At 48.3% G+C, this 18,997-nt stretch overlaps 1 protein-coding gene across 1 annotated transcript in view; it reads right to left on the bottom strand.

The window, feature by feature from the left end:
- The window catches only part of NAT8L (N-acetyltransferase 8 like), a 47,582-nt gene extending 31,656 nt beyond the window's left edge, over positions 1 to 15,926 (bottom strand). Inside the window, exons 1-2 of the mRNA XM_033148419.1 lie at positions 15,531 to 15,926; positions 2,665 to 2,829 (exon numbers count right to left, since the gene is read on the bottom strand). Coding sequence (XP_033004310.1) covers positions 2,665 to 2,829; positions 15,531 to 15,888 — 523 coding nt within the window. The 5' untranslated portion in view covers positions 15,889 to 15,926. The remainder of the gene's footprint in view (positions 1 to 2,664; positions 2,830 to 15,530) is intronic.
- Positions 15,927 to 18,997: the final 3,071 nt, after the last annotated feature.

Raw genomic sequence — 18,997 nt, 5'->3', positions numbered from 1 at the left:
AGGCTGTTGTGGCGCCATGTCCTTGTGTCCCATGGTTCAGCCCCCAAGGATGAACAGAATGTTTTGTATACGTAAGTGGTTTTTAATGTTGGAAGTATGTGGCAGATCATGAAGATTTGCTTTGGATCACGTTTGGTGGGTTAGCAGTCAAAGCCAGGTCTTCTGACTCAGATTAAAGGTGTAATGACCAGATGCAATATGTTATGGTTTAATATGGGTATCTTTATTTTGCTAATGAGTAATTGTCAGATCAAGTTTATTGATACTCCACATACCTTCAAATAAAAAAAAATTAAAAACTGATTTTATTAATATTTATTTACGCACCACCTTTTCTCTGGCAGGACTCAAAACAATAAGGGGTAAAGAAACAAAAAAAATGCAAGGAATTATAAGAGCAAGCAGCACGTTTTTCTTCGTTGAAAATGCAGGAAAAAATTAAAACCATAAACTCTTAAGGATTCTCTAAAAGTTGTTTTGTGAATCATACAACCCTGAGACACAAACTTTGCAAACTCCTTCAGTTAAGCAATTAATTTCATGACCCGGAAGGCTGTATGCTACTCTAAAGACCTTCCTGGGATGTAAGCAATCAAGGGACAAACAAATCTGCTTCGTTTTTCTCTCTACAAAAACTGCGCAACAGTAACACAAGCGCTACAGTTTCTAACTCTTCCCTAGCACGCTGGCAAACATGATTTCGCATGGAATGCCATTAAAATTTCCTCCCGAAATCTTACACCTTCCTTCCAAAACAGTTGAGGAAGAACATTACAGCAACTTCATGTAAATGCATTCCTATATTTTGGAATAAGTAATGACCCTAAGTAATTGGCTCCCTGGGGAACCATAACAACCCCCAACTGTAATGTGGAACAAATATTCTGGGCAGAGGCAGTTTTTGGGTTACTGTTATTGGGTTCTGATCATTAGTATATTTAGTCCATCGCGCTAGAAGATATTTTGCCTTATAGTAGTACAAGTTGGGGGTGGATGGAGAGGAATACAGAACTGATAAAGCAGAAGTATAAAATCTGTTTTCCAGGGAATTATTCTAATCAATGCCGTAAGAATCTTCACACATTAAGTATAGCAATTTAAAAATATCCTCCAAAAGTGAAAACAGCAGCCAACAAAAACCAAGCTTTCTTTCCTTTCTACAGAAATAACGCCAGCTTATATCCTAAGCAATGTTAAAGTCACACTTCCAGGAACAGCAAACATTTTTAAATAATAAAAATACATACCTACATATGTGTGTGTGTGTACACACACAGACACCCCCTACAATACATACATGTGACAAAACTGCCTCCAGTTTAGAATTTACACTGACATCCCACTCCTCTCCCCCCCCAATAATTTTTATTTTTATTTATCAAATATCTTAAATACGGTACAATATAGCTTAACAATATTATTCCCCCACATCCCACTCCTGTAGACCAAGCAAAAGCTGTGGGGCTGGAGATGTAATGCTAGCTTCCTGCCAACTATGGTTATCAAACCCAGAGCCCGCCACAGAAATTCACACTCCTTCCTTGTAGTCTAGGGGAATAAATCATCTGCCAGACCACAGGATCCCCATTTGTACTACAGTCCTTCCCTAGAGTAAAATCTCTTTCCTCTTCGGTGGGAGCTAAGTAATTCACAGTCATCAGTTGTTCACGACAGTTAAATGCTGAAAGAGTTCACTAGCGGCAAAAGAAACTCATATCCCCGAGACTTTGCGCAAGATAGCGTCCGTGCTGTTTCCAGGGTGAAAAACCGAACATGCTTTGAGAGCTGGTCACTAATTAAACAGATTCAAGTGTTAGGTTTCTTTTTAAATTCCTGATCCATAACATGGTTGAGCAAAATTACTAGACTTCGAACTGATAGCAACACCGTTCCAATGTATAGCTCTGCGCACAAATGTGTTCCAAGGATTACCTGAGAAGCTCAGTATGCTTAGAGAATACAAGCGGGTATATATATCGGTAGATATATGAATAGATAGCAGAGAGAGTTTTTAAAATAATTTGGAGCTCTCAAAAGAGGAGCAATGTTTTTAAAGCCAAGCACTCAGTTGTTCTTACTCTAGCAAGTTTCTCAAAGTTATCCCCACAATAAATGAGAGCTGCACAAATCTGTCCCAATTACAGTTGAGGAATTTCAAAAGAATAGGGTCCCAGATGGATAAATATCCCATGTGTCTAGCTCACATCCCTTTTAGATGTCCGGGAGCTGACCCGATAATGTACAAAAGAACTAACTACTGGAATTTCCAGGCCTAACGCAGAATGGCTCTTCTACAGATCTGTGTCCCGACAGTTTTTGTGCACTGCTGTTATGCAAAACACACAAATCACTTGAAAGGAGAGAGAAACTGAAGTTCCATAAAACAGAACCGTGTATATTTTCCACTTAATATAACAACAACAACACAAACCAAGGAGGTTTTAAACTTCCATTTGAACCCAAGTACCAAGTAAAAATCAGATGAGGTGTTTCCACTGGTTTTTGGGTTCCTGTTTAAAAATAAACACTTTCCTTCTTTAGAAGAAATTGCCGTATTCTTAGCAATTAAAAGAATCCTCCGCCATGACAACACAATGCAAGATGTTCAGTTACTGTATTTTTGCAAGCAGAGCTTGTTGATCCTTCCATGGACATATTACTCACCTGGTGGTTTCATGTAATATTGCTCAATATCAGACATGTCCGTATTCAGTGCGCACTCGAGATAGCTGAGGATAACTTTTCTACTGAAGTAGTACCTCATGCCCATTAGAAAGAAGGGCAAACAGCAGGTCACCAGCAAGGACTTGGTCACAACAAAGCATATTACTATGGAGATAAGGAAGAGAAATAAACGACACCTGTCAGAAAAGAGAATTTAGTGTTGATTTTGGAACACAAACCCAAAAGTCACAGATATTATACAGCGAACATTAGTTGCACGACATATTTCATTTTGCTTATAGAACAGGTCTTTTATAAACACGTTTAAAAAAATGTGCTGCTTTGTTCACTTAAGAGTCTTCTAGCTTCAATTACTTTTTAAAATGCATCGTCTCAAAACAGAGGCCTGCTCAATGGTTATAAAAAACAAGGCTTTCTCCCTTGAACTGCACATTCCTTCTCTTCCTCCCCTCCCAGCATGGCTGTGAGGAGGAATCTGGGAGCCTCCACTTCTGTTTTAGATTAACCTAGCCCCCTACTCCCTCGTTTCTATGTCGTTTCAGAACAATTGGATAAAAATAAATTCATGGATATATATATATATATATATATATATATATATATATATATATATATGGTCCACTGTCCCTCAGACCTTGTGAGGACTATATTTTTTGGGGGGAAATATATGAACGAATTCCTATGCCCCACGAATAACCCAGAGATGCATTTTAAATAAAAGCACACATTCTACTCATGTAAAAACACGCTGATTCCCAGACCGTCCGCGGGCCGCATCCGGCCCCCGGGCCTTAGTTTGGGGACCCCTGGTTTAGTCAATCCTAAACACTTTAATCTCCAGATCCACCCATCATTGGCTCTGTTTGTACCCACTGCCAGAATGTGACAACCCCCCCCCCTCAACCCTGAGGTTTTCAATGGAAAAAGGGTTGGCTGCCCCTGCTAAACTGCCATTTTCACAGCTGTAGCACCCAGGGTTGACATATTCATGGAGCTATCCACTGCAACCCAAAGGTCTTGTTCCTGGCCAGTCACCCTCAGTTGAGCCCTCACAAGTGAAATAATGGTTTTAGGCACCACCGTGCCTGCTTCTACACTTGTTTACACTGAGTTGCATTTGCCGTTTTGCCGCCCGTTCACTCCGTTTGAAGAGGTCCTTCTAGAGATCTTCGCAACCTCTTTTGGTTTTAATGCCCCTGAAATATTTCGCAGCATCAGCAAACTTGGCCACCTCACTACTCACTCCTAACTCTAGATAATTCATGGGCAAGTTAAAAAAGCATATATATCATGGGTAGGCAAACTAAGGCCCAGGGGCCAGATCCGGCCCAATCACCTTCTAAATCCGGACTGCGGACTGTCCAGGAATCGGCCTATTTTTACATGAGTAGAATGTGTGCTTTTATCTAAAATGCATCTCTGGCTTACTTGTGGGGCACAGGAATTCGTTCTTTTCCCCCTTCAAAATATAGTCCGGCCCACCACAAAGTCTGAGGGACAGTGGACCGGCCCCCTGCTGAAAAAGTTTGCTGACCCCTGATATATACCAATCCTTGGGAGACTCCACTTTCACAACTTTCCATTCAGAGAACTGTCCATTAGTCTTCGCTTCCTGCAACTTAACCAATTCCTGGTCCACAAAAGGAACTTTCCTCTTATTCCTTGACTGCTAAGGTACCTTTGTTGAAAGCTTTTTGAAAGTCCAAGTACGTTGTGTTCTAGAATCATTGAATTGCAGAGTTGCAAGAGATCCCAAGGGTCATCTCGTCCAACCCCCTGCAATGCAGGAATCTCAGCTAAAGCATCCATGACAGATGGCCATCGAACCTCTGCTTTAAAAACATCCAAGGAAGGAGATTCCAGCACCTTCTAACCGAGTTCCACTGCCAACAGAATCACCGATAGCTATAGGCTTGTGGACACTCTCAAAGAACTCTTACAGGTTTTTGAAACGGGACTGGCCCCTGCGGAAACCATGTTGACTCTGGTTCAGCAAAGTGTGTCGCTATTTTGTCTTTAACAATATCCCAGGACAGATGCTAAGTTAATCCGTCTGCAATGTCCAGGATTCCACACACCCCTGGATCCCCTTTTGGAAAACCGGTGTGACAATGGCTACTTCCCAGTTCTTGGGCTGATCTGAGGGACGTCTGGATGTCATCTGGACCTGGTGACTTGTCAGTTTTTATTTTGTCTAAGAGGCCGAGCACTTCAAGCTCCCATCACCAGCATCTCCCCGTGTTCCTCCTGCAAAGGTTAGCGCCAACACTGAGATCTTCCTTGTATCTTCCATGGTTGGGACAGATGCAAATAATCCGTTCAGCTTCTCTGCACCCTCCTTATCCTCTCCTTTGGCACATCTCTGGCTCTCTAGACATCCAAGGGTCATTTCCTAGAGTGTAACACCCAGAATTGGGCACGGCAATTAAAACGAGGTCTGACTAGTGAGGAATAAAGTGGAACTATTGCTTCATGTGTCTTGGAAACCCTGGTTCTATTAATACAGCCTAAAATGGCATTATTAGCCTCCCCCCCCCCACAGCTGCACCACACTGCTGACTCATGTTCAGCTTGTGATCAGCTGCAAACCTGAGATCCTGCTCAAATTTACTATTGTGAAGCTAGGTCCACTCCCAATCCTGTACACATGCACTCAATTATTTTGCTTTGCCATAACACAGAAGTTTTGTGTTTCTCTGTTTAATTTGATTTTGTTTTGTTTCAGCTCGGCTTTCCATTCTATCCTGATCACTTAATTTATTCCAACGTGTTTCCTGGCCCTCTTCGTTTGGCGTCATCTGTAAAACTGGGAAGGAGAGCTAACACCTCTGAAAATCTAACGATTTGTTATTAAAAGAACTTCAATGCGGCCCTTCTGATTTAGAATTTGAAACACCCAGGGCAGCTAAAAAAAGAGTGTAAAAACATAAAAGCGCGAGTCATAATTAATAACTGATAGATGGAGTAGCAAACAGCAATACCCCTGCAAAAATAACCTCAGCCTTTATATATATTTGAGAAAGTATCCCTCCTAGCTTCAGGATCGTTCAGCCACATGGAATTGTCTATTGGTGTTTTCTTTCTTTTTTCTTTTTCTTTTTTGCTTCTGACTTAATGTCTGATTTATTGCATTAATCTGCATTTGTGCCCATGTGTTTCTATATTTGAAAATAAACAAACATGTTTTAAAACAAACACACACGGAACAACAACAACTGAAAGAGTGTCAGCAGGCAAAAAACAACAACCCTATTAACATAAAATAATATTGAGTATATTACAGAATGTCAACGGCAGGGGGCGTGATATACTAGGGAAGGGGTTTTCCAAAGGCTGGGCACCACCACTGAGAAGTCCCTCTTCCTTCCAAATGGACATTTTTGGAAGGCTTCCGCAGATGACCTCAGTGAATGTGAAGCATCGTTAAAGGTTCCTTTGGAGTTTGGGGGGCAATTTTGAATTGCATTTGCAAACAGACCAACAGCCAGTGCAATTGAAGCAAAAAAGAAGAAGTCAAATTCACACACACACACAAAAAAAAACCCCGGCACCAATCAATTGTCCATAGCATTTTGTCCTAGCAGCAGTTTCTCTCAAAGGCAGCCCCACAGAAACCAAGTTACAAGTGGTCCAGGCTGTCTGACTGTGGCCAAGGCTGTCATCCCTAGAAACTGGCACAGCTGGCGAAACTGTGCAAAAACACTCCTCGTCGCAGCTGCCACCTAGGAATAAAGGCAAGTACAGAACGCTGGGAACCTGGTTTTTCAAAGTTAGTGCAACCTTCTCCAAAACGGGTTCTGATTCTATTGCTGGATTGTCGTCTAGATAACCAGATTCTTGGAGCCTGGAGCCATGAACTACAAGTCATGGCTCACCTAGAAATGGCATATAGGCGACTGGCTCGTAGGGTTTCTGATATGACGGGATCAAGGGAGTAATGGTCTTAACCACTACTTAACTGAAACAAGCACTTGCAATATTCACCCTCTTCTGACTGCTTTACACAGCCAAGACTGGCAAGCTTTGGGGACACCGGCCTTCAGAAACCTTTTTTTCCCCACACCCCCAAATAAAACAAATCTATCGCAACAGGACAAGCCGTTCCCCAAGGAAACATTACAACGATACTTGGTGGGTTGGTGTGCATTCATGCCTGCCTGCCTCCGCCAGCTCCTCTTCTACCCACCAGAGGACTCCCTGCCCCCATTTCATGCCCCCTCATGTACTTTCCTCGCAACCATCTGCAGAAAGTCTTTCGAGAGGTGAACTGGCATCGTTTTGGCTTCCTCTACTGACTGTCTCTACTCAGTACCATTTCAGAGTGCATTAGGGGGTCCACAAGTCTCCACCAAATAAAAGAACCTTATTATTATTATTATTATTATTATTATTATTATTAGATGTCTGTACGGAAGTGAGAGCTGGACCATAAAGAAGGCTGATCGCCGAAGAATTGATGCTTTTGAATTATGGTGCTGGAGGAGACTCTTGAGAGTCCCATGGACTGCAAGAAGACCAAACCGATCCATTCTGAAGGAAATCGGCTCTGAGTGCTCACTAGAAGGACAGATCCTGAAGTTGAGGCTCCAGTACTTTGGCCACCTCATGAGAAGAGAAGACTCCCTGGAAAAGACCCTGATGTTGGGAAAGATGGGAGGGCACAAGGAGAAGGGGACGACAGAGGATGAGATGGTTGGACAGTGTTCTCGAAGCTACTAACATGAGTTTGGCCAAACTGCGAGAGGCAGTGAAGGATAGGCGTGCCTGGCGTGCTCTGGTCCATGGGGTCACGAAGAGTGGGACACGACTGAACGACTGAACAACAACAACATTATTATTATTATTATTATTATTCCAGCCATCTAACTGGGTGGCTTCCAACAAATTATAAAACCACAGTAAAACATCACACAAAGCAGAGTAAGTGTTAGGGAGAAGGGTACTAATCTAAACTTCTCTCTACCATTCGAGTTTTCTATATGCAATGATTTTTATAATAGAAGTAGTAGTTGTAATAACGATTGGCAGCAACAACAATCTGTATGAAGCGAGAACTTTGTCTCAGTCTGCCTACCTGGTCAAAAACCTCTTTAAAACCTCTTTCTGACCCTAGTTCTTGGCCAAGTGACCTCATATTCCCTGTGAACACTCTACCTATTTCATTCTCCCAGAATATATGCGAACATTAAGACATCATCTCATCCTATCAGTACCCCATATGTATCCCAATTTTCCTCCAAGGAGCTCAATGTGGTATATACTGTATATTCTGGTGTATAAGACTACTTTTTAATCCAGGAAAATCTTCTCAAAAGTCGGGGGTCGTTTTATACGCTGGTTGGAGAATCTGTGGTCGAGTATATCTCAAACTATATTTTAACTGGAAAAGTTGGGGGTCGTCTTATACGCCGGAAAATACGGTATGTTTCCTCATTTTATCTTCACAACAACCCTGCGGTAATTTAGGCTGGGGCAGTGACCGGCCCAAGCTTCAGGCTAACAGGGGATTTGAACCCTGTGGCTCTCCAGGTCCTAGTCCAATATTTTAACCACTGCACCACATTGGCCTTCCTTGGAGGAACAAAATTAGGTTAAGGATATGGGGGGGACACACTCCTTGAGGCAAAGTTCCCCTGATTCCAATTTCTCACCCCAACTTTACCATAGAATGTGGGGATGGAAAGGTAAATATAAACTCCTAATCTCCATCAGTGATACATGGCAATTGCTGAGATTGCTGGGGTTTCAGGGTAGACAGTTAGGAATCTAACTGACGTTTTCTATCTCTATCCTCTTTGAAAAATTGGCAATCTGATCTAGGAAGGCATCGTCCAATTATTCTGACCGGCTTGTCAGTCTGTAGCAGAGCCCCACAATGATGCTGCTATTATTTCCTTCTCTTTTTGTTTTTCCTTAAATACTCTCAAGGTGGACAAGTGTATTTGTAACTGCGCCAGCCATGGCAATGTCTCGCCTCTCCAAAAGGATAAGGGAGAACGCCTTCCCATATTCGCTGTGTCAGGAAGATTTTGGGAATCACGTGGCAGGACAGAGTCTCAGACAAAGATACGCTCTTCCACATTCCCAGCATGTTCGTAATCCCGTCTCAGTGACGTCTACGCTGGCTTGGTCATGCACGCAGAATGGAAGATGGCCGGATCCCCAAGGATGTGCTTTTAAGGGGAGCTGGGTTCAGGCCTGTGGGTTGACCAACACTGCGTTAAAAAGATGTCTGCAAATGGGGCGCGAAGGCTGGCAATATTAACCGTGCCGTGTGGGAATCCCTTGCAGATGAGCATCTAATGCTGAATTGTTTTAACACTTGATTGGGAGCCGCCCAGAGTGGCTGGGGAAACTCAGCCAGATAGGCAGGGTACAAATAAATATTATTATTATTATTATTATTATTATTATTATTATTATTATTATTATTATTCTGCCAAACATATGCCTCCCTCCGGCCAGAGCAACTCGTCCCCAGCCAGAAGGCATTCATCATGGAAGAACAGACCAAGAACCCAAGACTCAAACCCCTTTTGCAATGGCGCCACCAGTCAAACATTCTTCTCTCTCTCCCTGAGCATTGATACCCAACAGGAAGAAATGATTAAAAACACCTCACAATGAATTCAAAACTGTGTCTAGAAGCAGATTTTGTTCCCATGTGCCTCAGCAGGGAGGGAAAGTGGTCAGTGGACGATGAACCTGGACTAGCTTCCTGGCACAATCTGGACAACTCTTGCAATTAAAAATGCGATTTTCCTGCGCCTCTGCAGGCCGGGGCTCAAAACTTCGTACCGTTTCACAGCCCATGGCTTGCTAACCACCGTGTTGGTAGTTCCCTATTTTCAATTTTTACCTGCTTTCCCAGCTAGAAAAGCTAAGGGCTTAAAGCAGACACGAGAAGAGATCCGCTTGCTAAAACGCAGAACTTAACAAAGAATACAAAGATGAGCGTTGTTGGGTGAAGCCTATGAATTCAAACTACCGTTTGTTTGTAACCCTAGTACTCCAGATGCCTATGTGGAGCCCGCAAGGAGGATGTGGAGGCAATATACACTTTCCGCTTTGTTCCCTGGCAACTGGCATTCAAAGGCACACTGCCTCTGAAATTGGGAGGGAGCAAGCAGCCACTGCGCCCAGTATCCATTAATAGCTCGCTTTCCCATACATTTCTCCACCTCTTTCTCTCTCTCCCTCTCTCTCACATACACATTCCCTTTGCATCTAAAGCTAGCCAAGAGATATAAAGCAATGGAGCTTTAGGTCTTAACTTCCAAGAGATGCTAATTATATGTTGCTTTATTATGATGACACTAGTGCTTTAAACCCGTTAAATTAACGGGCGCTAGAACATTCCTTCCGGCGTCTCTTCCGTCGCTCTCTCTCCTCCGCCGCTTCGCTTCCGCCCATGAAGAAGAAGAAGAAGAGTTTGGATTTGATATCCCGCTTTATCACTACCCGAAGGAGTCTCAAAGCGGCTAACATTCTCCTTTCCCTTCCTCACCCACAACAAACACTCTGTGAGGTGAGTGGGGCTGAGAGACTTCAGAAGTGTGACTAGCCCAAGGTCACCCAGCAGCTGCATGTGGAGGAGCGGAGACACGAACCCGGTTCCCCAGATTACGAGTCTACCACTCTTAACCACTACACCACACTGGCTCCCTCAGCTACCTTCCGGTCTTCCGCCCATCCGCGCTCGCTCCCGCCATGGGTCCCCCCGGCTCCCTCGCCGCGCGGCCTTTCCGTTCCGCCCGCCAGCTCCCTCTCTGCCTCGCCCGCCATGCTTCGTGGCTGGGCCGCCCCCAGGAAAGAGCCGCCTGGGGGTTTCTGCTCGATCCCTCGGGGATCCCGGGGCCCCTGCGCTCCCTTGCTCCCACCTGGTAGGCGCCATAGTTGCTCTCGGGGGTCGCTGAGCGGCACGCGGCGCCCGAAGTCTCTGCGCTCCAAGTCCCAACGGCTGTCCGTGGGGCACATGCGCAGTAGCGCAATCCCACGGACACAGGGACTGGACGCAGAGGCACTTGCACTTTGTTATAGAGGATATCATTATTATTTATTACTTCCCGTGATTACTCTTGGTAGCAAAGTATACAGGGAAGGAAACCTGAACCCTCCTCTCCCTTGTAAGGATCTTGAAGAGCGCTCTTGCTTGCATGCAGCAAATCTTAGGGGCCAATGGCAGCCTTTCCCTAAGACTATCAAACGGGGAAAGTGTGTGTGTGGGGGGAGAGGCTACACTTGTAATTAAATAAAGAAAAACTGACTGCAAGCAATGAAATTAGTGTCAAGTATAGTTAGGCCCTTAGGAGCAACCTCAGCATTATCGAATAAATTTAACGCTTTGCATTCCGGCCTACAATTAGTTCTGTGTACAGTTTAGCCCCAATTATCTATTTGGGTACTTGCAGTTCCATCTCTAATGCTGGGCATATTTGTAATCATTGCTTGAACAAAACACAGCGTTTATACTTTAAAAACAAAAACACAAAAAACCCCTCGCACATTATGATTTTCTCGCTAAGTTTATACATGCACAGTGCATTTCATGTTCATTCCAGGACAATCCTGTTTACATTTACACTTGGCTTTCCACCTGGAAAGCCTTGTTCATATGGTTTTTCACTGCAAACTTTACGTCGATCTCCGCCAGCAATTCCTGGACCAGCTCTGTATCCCTAGGAGACCAGAGCGGGAAGTCTTGCATTTCCTACTAAAGGGGACTGACCAGGAGCTCACCTACATTTGCTCTTTTCTCGTCGTAATAGTCTGCAGTCGTCTGAGTTATCAGGAGTCCCAGAGATGTGATCATGGACAGCGGAGTCTTGTCTCTTTTCTCTTCTAATATAGTTTGCCCCACTGCGAAAGTATTATTTCGCTGCTGTTTTGAATGTATGTATGTATGTTTGTTTGATGCCAATAAAAGGTTGATGATGATGATGATTTACACTTGGCAGTAAGTCCAAATGATGTTTAACTCAATAGTGGCTTACTTCCATGTAACAGGATTACCACAATAAAAACGGTATATTAAACTGAGGTTGGAAAGAAATTGAGTGCATCCGTCGTTCAGTCAAACAAAATCTTAGCTGATTAAATACTCGACTAATTTGACTCTTTCTTACTTTCTTGGGCTCCATGATCACTGCAGATGGTGACAGCAGTCACGAAATTAAAAGACGCCTGATTCTTGGCAGGAAAGCAATGACAAACCTAGACAGCATCTTCAAAAGCAGAGACATCACCTTGCCGACAAAGGTCCGTATAGTTAAAGCTATGGTTTTCCCAGTACTAATGTATGGAAGTGAGAGCTGGACCATAAAGAAGGCTGATCGCCGAAGAATTGATGCTTTTGAATTATGGTGCTGGAGGAGACACCTGAGAGTCCCATGGACTGCAAAAAGATCAAACATATCCATCCTTAAAGAAATCAGCCCTGAGTGCTCACTGAAAGGGCAAATCCTGAAGTTGAGGCTCCAGTACTTTGGCCACCTCATGAGAAGAGAAGACTCCCTGGAAAAGACCCTGATGTTGGGAAAGATGGAGGGCACAAGGAGAAGGCGACGACAGAGGATGAGATGGTTGGACAGTGTTCTCGAAGCGACTAGCATGAGTCTGACCAAACTGCAAGAGGCAGTGGAAGACAGACGTGCCTGGCGTGCTCTGGTCCATGGGGTCACGAAGAGTCGGACACGACTGAACGACTGAACAACAACAACAAATTTGACACTTGAATAAAAGCAAATTGTTCCGAAGCAAAAACACGTTTCCTATGTGCTGTCATCGTAGCAGCCGTTATTTTGGAAGAAGTCTCTTCTCCTCTGTAAGGAAGGGGGGGAATTCCTCAAGAGGGAACTTTTGCAGATACTTGCATTAAATAAAATACATTGAAATTGATTGTTGCTCAATTAGTCAGGGTACCTTTTTAGACAATCACTTGGGAGAATAATGGGGTGGGGAGAGAAATGTTGACCCTGTTGGAATTCCCCTGGAGCTCTCAGCGCCTTTCGTTACTACTGACTACGACTACGATAATCCTTCTAGGATGCCTTGCAAGCACGAGATTAGGAGGCACTGTTTCGCAGTGGTTCCATTTGTACCTGCGAGGCTGATCCCAGAAGGTGTGCTGGGAGACTTGATGTTCCACCCAATGGCCATTGGCTTCCAGGTTGCCACAAGGTTCCATCTCGTCTCCCTTTCTTTTCAACATCTACATGGAAACAGTGGGAGAAGTTATCCGAAAGTTTGGGCTGAAGAATCATACGTTTGTGGCACCTCTCAAGTTTTTTTTTTAAAAAAACCTTCTATTGTGCGGAGGCAACGGAAGCAGCACGCAATTAATTCAGGAATGAGCGAGATAAACAAACAGAACTCGAACCATATAAGGTGGAGGCACTATTGGAAATTTGTGCAAGGATTAATTTAACCTATTCTGAACGGGACTGCTCTACTCCTGAAGCAGAGGGAGCGTAACTGGAGCTGGTTGTCTATCTTGTTTCATTGATTTAAAGTTCAGGTGCTGGCCTTTAAAGCCTTAAATGGCCTCATAGAGGCCAGGTTGGTTCATATGAGAGTTTTTGAAATAAAATGTGGTGTGTCCGTCCCCCCCCACTCCCCCCCCCGCCACCAGAAACTCCCATATGAACTCATGAAATTAAAGCAAATGGGGGATAAAAATTGCAGCCTTCTCAGTTGTGGCAACAAGACTGTGGTATCTATTCTCTCCCAAGTGAAATCCGCTAGGTTCCCTCTTATTGTTACAGACAAGCAGGATGAAAATATTAGACTATCACTATTATTTATGGAGAGATGAGAGGAAATCCATTCTGTTCCGAAATTCCCCCTCACAACAGTGTTGTCAAATGTTATGTCCCCTCCCAGCTCAGAGAAAACCTTTCCTGCCCATTTGAAGGCAGCCCTGTTTAGGGAAGTTTTTAAACTGTGACTTTGTATTGTATTTTGGTATTTGTTGGAGGCCGCCCAGAGTGGCTGGGGAGACCCGGCCAGATGGGCGGGGTATAAATAATAAATTATTATTATTATTATTATTTGAAGCCGAAGTCAGCAATCCACAGTGCCGGACGGCTGGTAGCTGTGCAATCACAAATTCTCCCCTCTCCCTCTATCCCCCTCCCACAGTCCTCAGAGCAGTTTTGCCATTTGCTACAAACTTCAGTTTCCCCCTTTTTTTAAAAAAAAAACGTATATTAAAATTAAAAGCAGGCAAGATTGCTGGTAGAACGGAGGCAAAAAATAAAGACTCGAAATGCAACCAGTAAGTTTTGGACACTAATCGACAGCTGGGGGTGGGGGTGGGACACGGGACGGACTGCGCCAAAGCCCCTACAGAATGGGGCCGCGAAGGTCCCATTTCTCAATTGTAAAGATCTTTCCTGCAAATTATAATGTGCAAGGCTGGATTTTCTAAGGAAATGAGCAACCCAAGCTTATTTGCTGCTCAGAATCAGGTGACAAGGAAGGTAGGATAAACTGTCTGGAATAGTCAAGGATAATTTGTACTTGCTGCAGTTTGTGTGCATAAGCTTTAACAGGGCACGGTTGATCTGTTGAAACTTAGCAAGCGTTTGGCCTTTACAAGGAGATGCTGGCCCTCATATAAAACTCTGAGTGATCGCTATGGACATTTACAACTGCTAGTTAGTCAGGCAAGATATCATGGTGTACTCTCAGGTCTTTGCTGAAAAAGCACCTCTCTCTAAGCTCTTGCACCAGTTGGGGAAGGCGCCTGCCATATGAGACATGCACGGAGCACATGTAAAGGAGGCATGCACAGCCAAAGGAAAGATCTCCCCTCCCTGACACAATATGCGTGTGTAACGCACAGAGTATGTAGCGGTTTGAGCACACCTGCCAGAATGGAATGTGCATGCATGCATTTGGCTCCGGTTGCAAAAGCTAACTGGAGGCCCGCAGTGGTTGCACGCTGCTCTTGGGTGCAGGAGCTTCCACCGGAGGCCACTTGCCAACTTTGCACCTCCGCGAATCTAAAACCTGCAACAGTCCCCGCTTCGCTGACCCTGTCTGCGCGTCTCTCCAGCCACGTCCCTGGGAAATGCGAGGCGGCAGCAGACAACCTAGACACAAGGCGGCTTCTTCTGCCCGCCCGGCAGCTGCTCTGCTCTTCAGACATGCCGCCCCCTCCCCCAAGCGCAGCGGGGCAGGCTCGCCCGTCCACTGGGCTTTCCGGCGGTAGGAGAGCAGCAACGCTTGCCTGGTGCGCGTCACGTGTGAACGCTGCCCCGCGAGGGCTAAAGGTGCAAGGAGCGGCACTTGCGAAATCCGAGTTCTGCGCCGAGCCGCAGCAAACTCGCGCAAAGGTCACTTCGCCAAAAGTTTCCCTGCCCCACTGCTGCGGAGTGACTCCGAATCGCTGGCGAAGGAGGAAAGGGAGGCTCGCACCTTCCGCAGGAGGGACCTTGCTGCGCGCCGGAGGCGTTGCTCTCTTTTCTCCCACCCTCAAGCAGGCACATGCCCGGTGGGGGGGGGAAGCCTAGCCCCCGAGCGGGAGGCGATCAGGCCGGTTTCGCTTGGCCCGGAAAGGCGCCCCATCTCCGGCCCGCAGAGGCCCCTTCCCTCGCGCGCGCCTTTGCGCGCTCCGGCTCGGCGAGGGAGATGCAGCCGGGCGCGCCGTCGGAGCTGCGGAGAATGGAGCATCCGCCGCCTCCCGCCGGTAACCGCGAAGGCGCATCGACGCTCCGCCACCTCCCCCAATCCCCCCTGCTGTGCACCGGGAGATGCGCGCGGGGGGGGGAGAGTTAAGGCGATAGCTTCCGGTTCTTTCCCACCCCCCACCCCCCGTGGTTCGCAACCGCGATCGCACTTACCGGCCATTGTCCCGTAGACCACCTGCGTCCAGGGCTGGTGTTTGAGCCCTCGGAAGGCGGTGTTGGGGATCCTCTCCATGATGCCCTCGTAGAAGATGCGGCGCACCACTTCCTGCTCGGAAGGGTGAAACTCCCTGATCCAGACGCCCTTCTTCTTGTCCTCGCCGTCGGGCGCGGGGCTCGGCGGCTGCGGCTGCGGCGGCACCGCGGCGGGCGAGGGCGATCCGGCCCGAGAGGAGGGCCACATCTGAGCGGACGAGGAGACGAGCAAGCTCTCCTTTTTGGATCCTGAAATCGAGTCATGGTCTTCCGCCACTATCTTAGTCTCACAAACCATTTTGGGAGACAGACAATGCATGCAAACCGGCCAAGGAGAGGGGGGGGGAGGGGGCTTAGGAAATGAAGGAGGAGGGGGGGGAAGAAAAGGAAAAGGAAAAAAAAGGGGGGGAGAAGCTTGCCTGCCAAGAGGCTGCTCTACGCCAGCAGCCTTTTTTAATGGTGCGGAGGCGGTGGCGAAGGGAGAAAGGAGCTCCGCCGCATTTTGGAGAAGTATTTATAATGCAGCAGAGCCGGTGCCGCTTGCAAGGGGGTCCCCCCCCGGGTCCTAGCGCCCTTTCCCCATTGGTTGGCGAGGGTCGCCGCGCGCGCGCTCGTTCGCCGGCTGGTGGGGTCGGGGGGCGTGGCGGGCCGGGGGAACGCCTCCTCTCCCGGTGCTCTGGTGGCAAATTACTACAGGCTTCGTCCCCGTCCCCCCCCCTCCCGCCGCCGGCTTTGATGTCACCTTTCAACGCTTCGAGTTTCCTGCTGAGCCTTACAGAAATCCTGTGCCAAACTGTTAGATGTGGCGCCTCGCTGGGGAGAAGAGTGAGACTGACTTCGCTTGCCGGGGGGGGGGGGGGAAGGCTCGGGGGGGGGGCGGTTCGAGGGGGCTGCACCTTCCAGCAGCTCGCCGTGTTTCCACTTAAAACGACACTCGAGCCAGGGAATGGGAATCTGGGAACAGCATGCTGCAAACGAACTGCATCCTTCATTTCTGCGCGAGGACATGCATATACTGTGTATATATACTGTATATATGTGTGTGCGCGCGCGACTTTTGGTTTCTGCGAACGAGGGGGAGGCAATTTATTCACAGCGCTTTTATTATTCGAATGCACACTTCAGATATAAATCAGATCTGCAGCCCCCCCCCCCCCTTTTTTTGCAAATTAAAGTCTTTGAATTAATTTCCTGCCGTGGGGATATGGAAGATAAGATTTGTGGTAGCCCAGAGCGGGTAGTAGTGGTGCTCTCCAGATGTGGTGGGACTACTTCTTAAGCCCACCTCCATTGATCGTCGGCCACGCTAGCAACATCTGGAGCTGCCCCTGGTCCAGAGTCCACATGCAGCAATCCCCCCCCCCCGCGCGCGCGCCCTTGACTAGCCCGGATCCGTTCGCGTCCATTTGGAAGTTAATCCATCCAAGGTGAGCGCGCGGCCTTTCAGAAGACGCGAGAGCCTCGCCTGAAGGGTTCCTTTAGAATCCGCGCCCCTGAGGGATGGTGATGAATGCCCCCCCCCCGGTGGGGTTCCCGCGAGTGAAAGTGACACCGCCTTTCTCTTCCGCGGAGACCCCGATCCCAGCTGCTCTCCTCCTGTTCCGCGGTGATTGGATGAGTCATTCACCACTGCGGTAGTTCAGAAGTGGCTGTTAACACTTTCCTGCACTTGTGCGCAAAAATCTCCGGGTCTCGTCGCTGCTTCCCGCTGCTCCACAAGGCTGCGGAGAACCGGGTGAGAGGCAGGTTCACCGCCACGAGGAGCACCCTCTCCGCGCGTGGCGAAGGCGGGCTTAAGAAAGAGGGGGCGGGTTTTTTCTTTATTTTAAAAAAAGGTTTCCAAGCAGCCCCCCCTATCCTTTCTTTCCTCTCTATGCCCAGCAGAAATCTCGCTGGGTGACCCGAAGGACGGCATTTTTTTTGGAGAGCCTGAGATGTTTGCGAGCCCAAAGGCACAGGGGCGATGAGAAGCTCGCGCCTCCCTATGTCTCCTCTGGAAACACATCCCGGACCCTCCTCGCTCGCCAGAAATCAGCTCTCCAAAGCGCGGGCTCCCCTTTCTCTGTTTGCGCTCGCTCCCCGGAGCGAAATCAGGAAAGGCTCCTCTTCCTTGGTCGCTTTCCCCCTCACTCGGGAACCCATTTCTCCGCTCCCGTGGGGTGGTGGGACCCCGAGCAGGCTAGCTGGGGGTGGAAAGGGCGCTGGGAGAGCGAGGCGTCGCCTGAGGCAGCGAAGTGGAGAGGAGACGCGGAGTTGCGCGGACCGGCCGCCAGCCTCCCCAGCACGCCCTTTAGCGCGCCTGCTTTTCCTAAGAAGCTGCAGAAAAAACAATCGACGACCGGTCAGCTCTTAGTGCATGGAGTGGATGGAGGTGGGCCGAGCGGAATCTCATCCTTTGCAGCGACATTTCTCGGGCTGCTCGGCGAAATGCCCCAAATCCCAGTCCGCGCCACGGGGCTGCCCCCCGTCACTTTCCTTCCAGCGTCCTTTGGGACGGAAAAGAACAAAAATCGCCAGCGAGCAGGGGGCGATTCCTTCGGGATCACGGAGTAGGAGGAAGGAAGGGAGGGTCTCTCTTCTCCCCTCCTTCCGCGAACCACCTCCTCTTCCCCTCCTCTTCCCCTCCGCCCCACCCCATGTGGCCCACTTTTATTTCTGCCGCAAAATCCAGCGGTAAAGCGTCGCCCGCCCCCCCTCCCCACTCCGCCTTCCCCCGGACTGTACCACTCCAGGTGACGCAGCGGTGCCAACTTGAATAAAATAGGGGTGGGCAAGGTAAGCCCCACCCCGCACAATGGACCACAGGACGCAGTGCGTGCGCTCCATTTGAATGGCGATGCCCACCAACTTTGGACGGAGGGGCAGCAGCCCCCTCAAATATTTTATGGGGGGGGGGAAAGGACCTCGGCCCCTAGGAGCTGGCTCCTATGAGCACGTCCGGAAAAAGTCCAGCCCCCCTGGAAGCCCAACCTGCCGCCTGCTTTAACCTGCTTTTATTTCTGCTGCAGGTATCGCTGCGCTGGGGAGTCCCACCCCCCTCATCTCCGCTGGTCTCCGCGTGTGCGAGGTGCGCGCGCGCGGAGCTTTGGTGGGGGTTCCGAGCCCCCCCTGGCCTGCCCTAGAGAGGATGCGGAGCTCGCGCGGCGCTGCAGCGGCTCCCCGGCAGACGGGAGAGGGCGTGGAGTGGGGCGGGCGCCGCGCCCTCTCTTCCCCGGCCGAGCCTGCTTCTCTGCGGAGGAGGAGGCGCTGCCAAGATGCTGCTGCCGCCGCGGGATGGGGGTCTTCCGCAGGAAGGCAGCCAAGGCGGTGCGGACCCTTTTCCAGGGAGGAGGAGCTGCCCGCGGCGGGGTACTTGGCGGCGCCCGCGTGCGCTGCGATGCTTGCTAACCAGGCGACGGCGGGGAAAGTGTTGATGGCGCCGCCAGGCA

This window comes from Lacerta agilis, chromosome 5 (assembly GCF_009819535.1).
Source record: "Lacerta agilis isolate rLacAgi1 chromosome 5, rLacAgi1.pri, whole genome shotgun sequence".
Taxonomy (NCBI): domain Eukaryota; kingdom Metazoa; phylum Chordata; class Lepidosauria; order Squamata; family Lacertidae; genus Lacerta; species Lacerta agilis.
The sequence above is the reverse complement of the archived record's forward strand: the minus strand, read 5'-3'. Positions and strand labels throughout refer to the sequence as shown.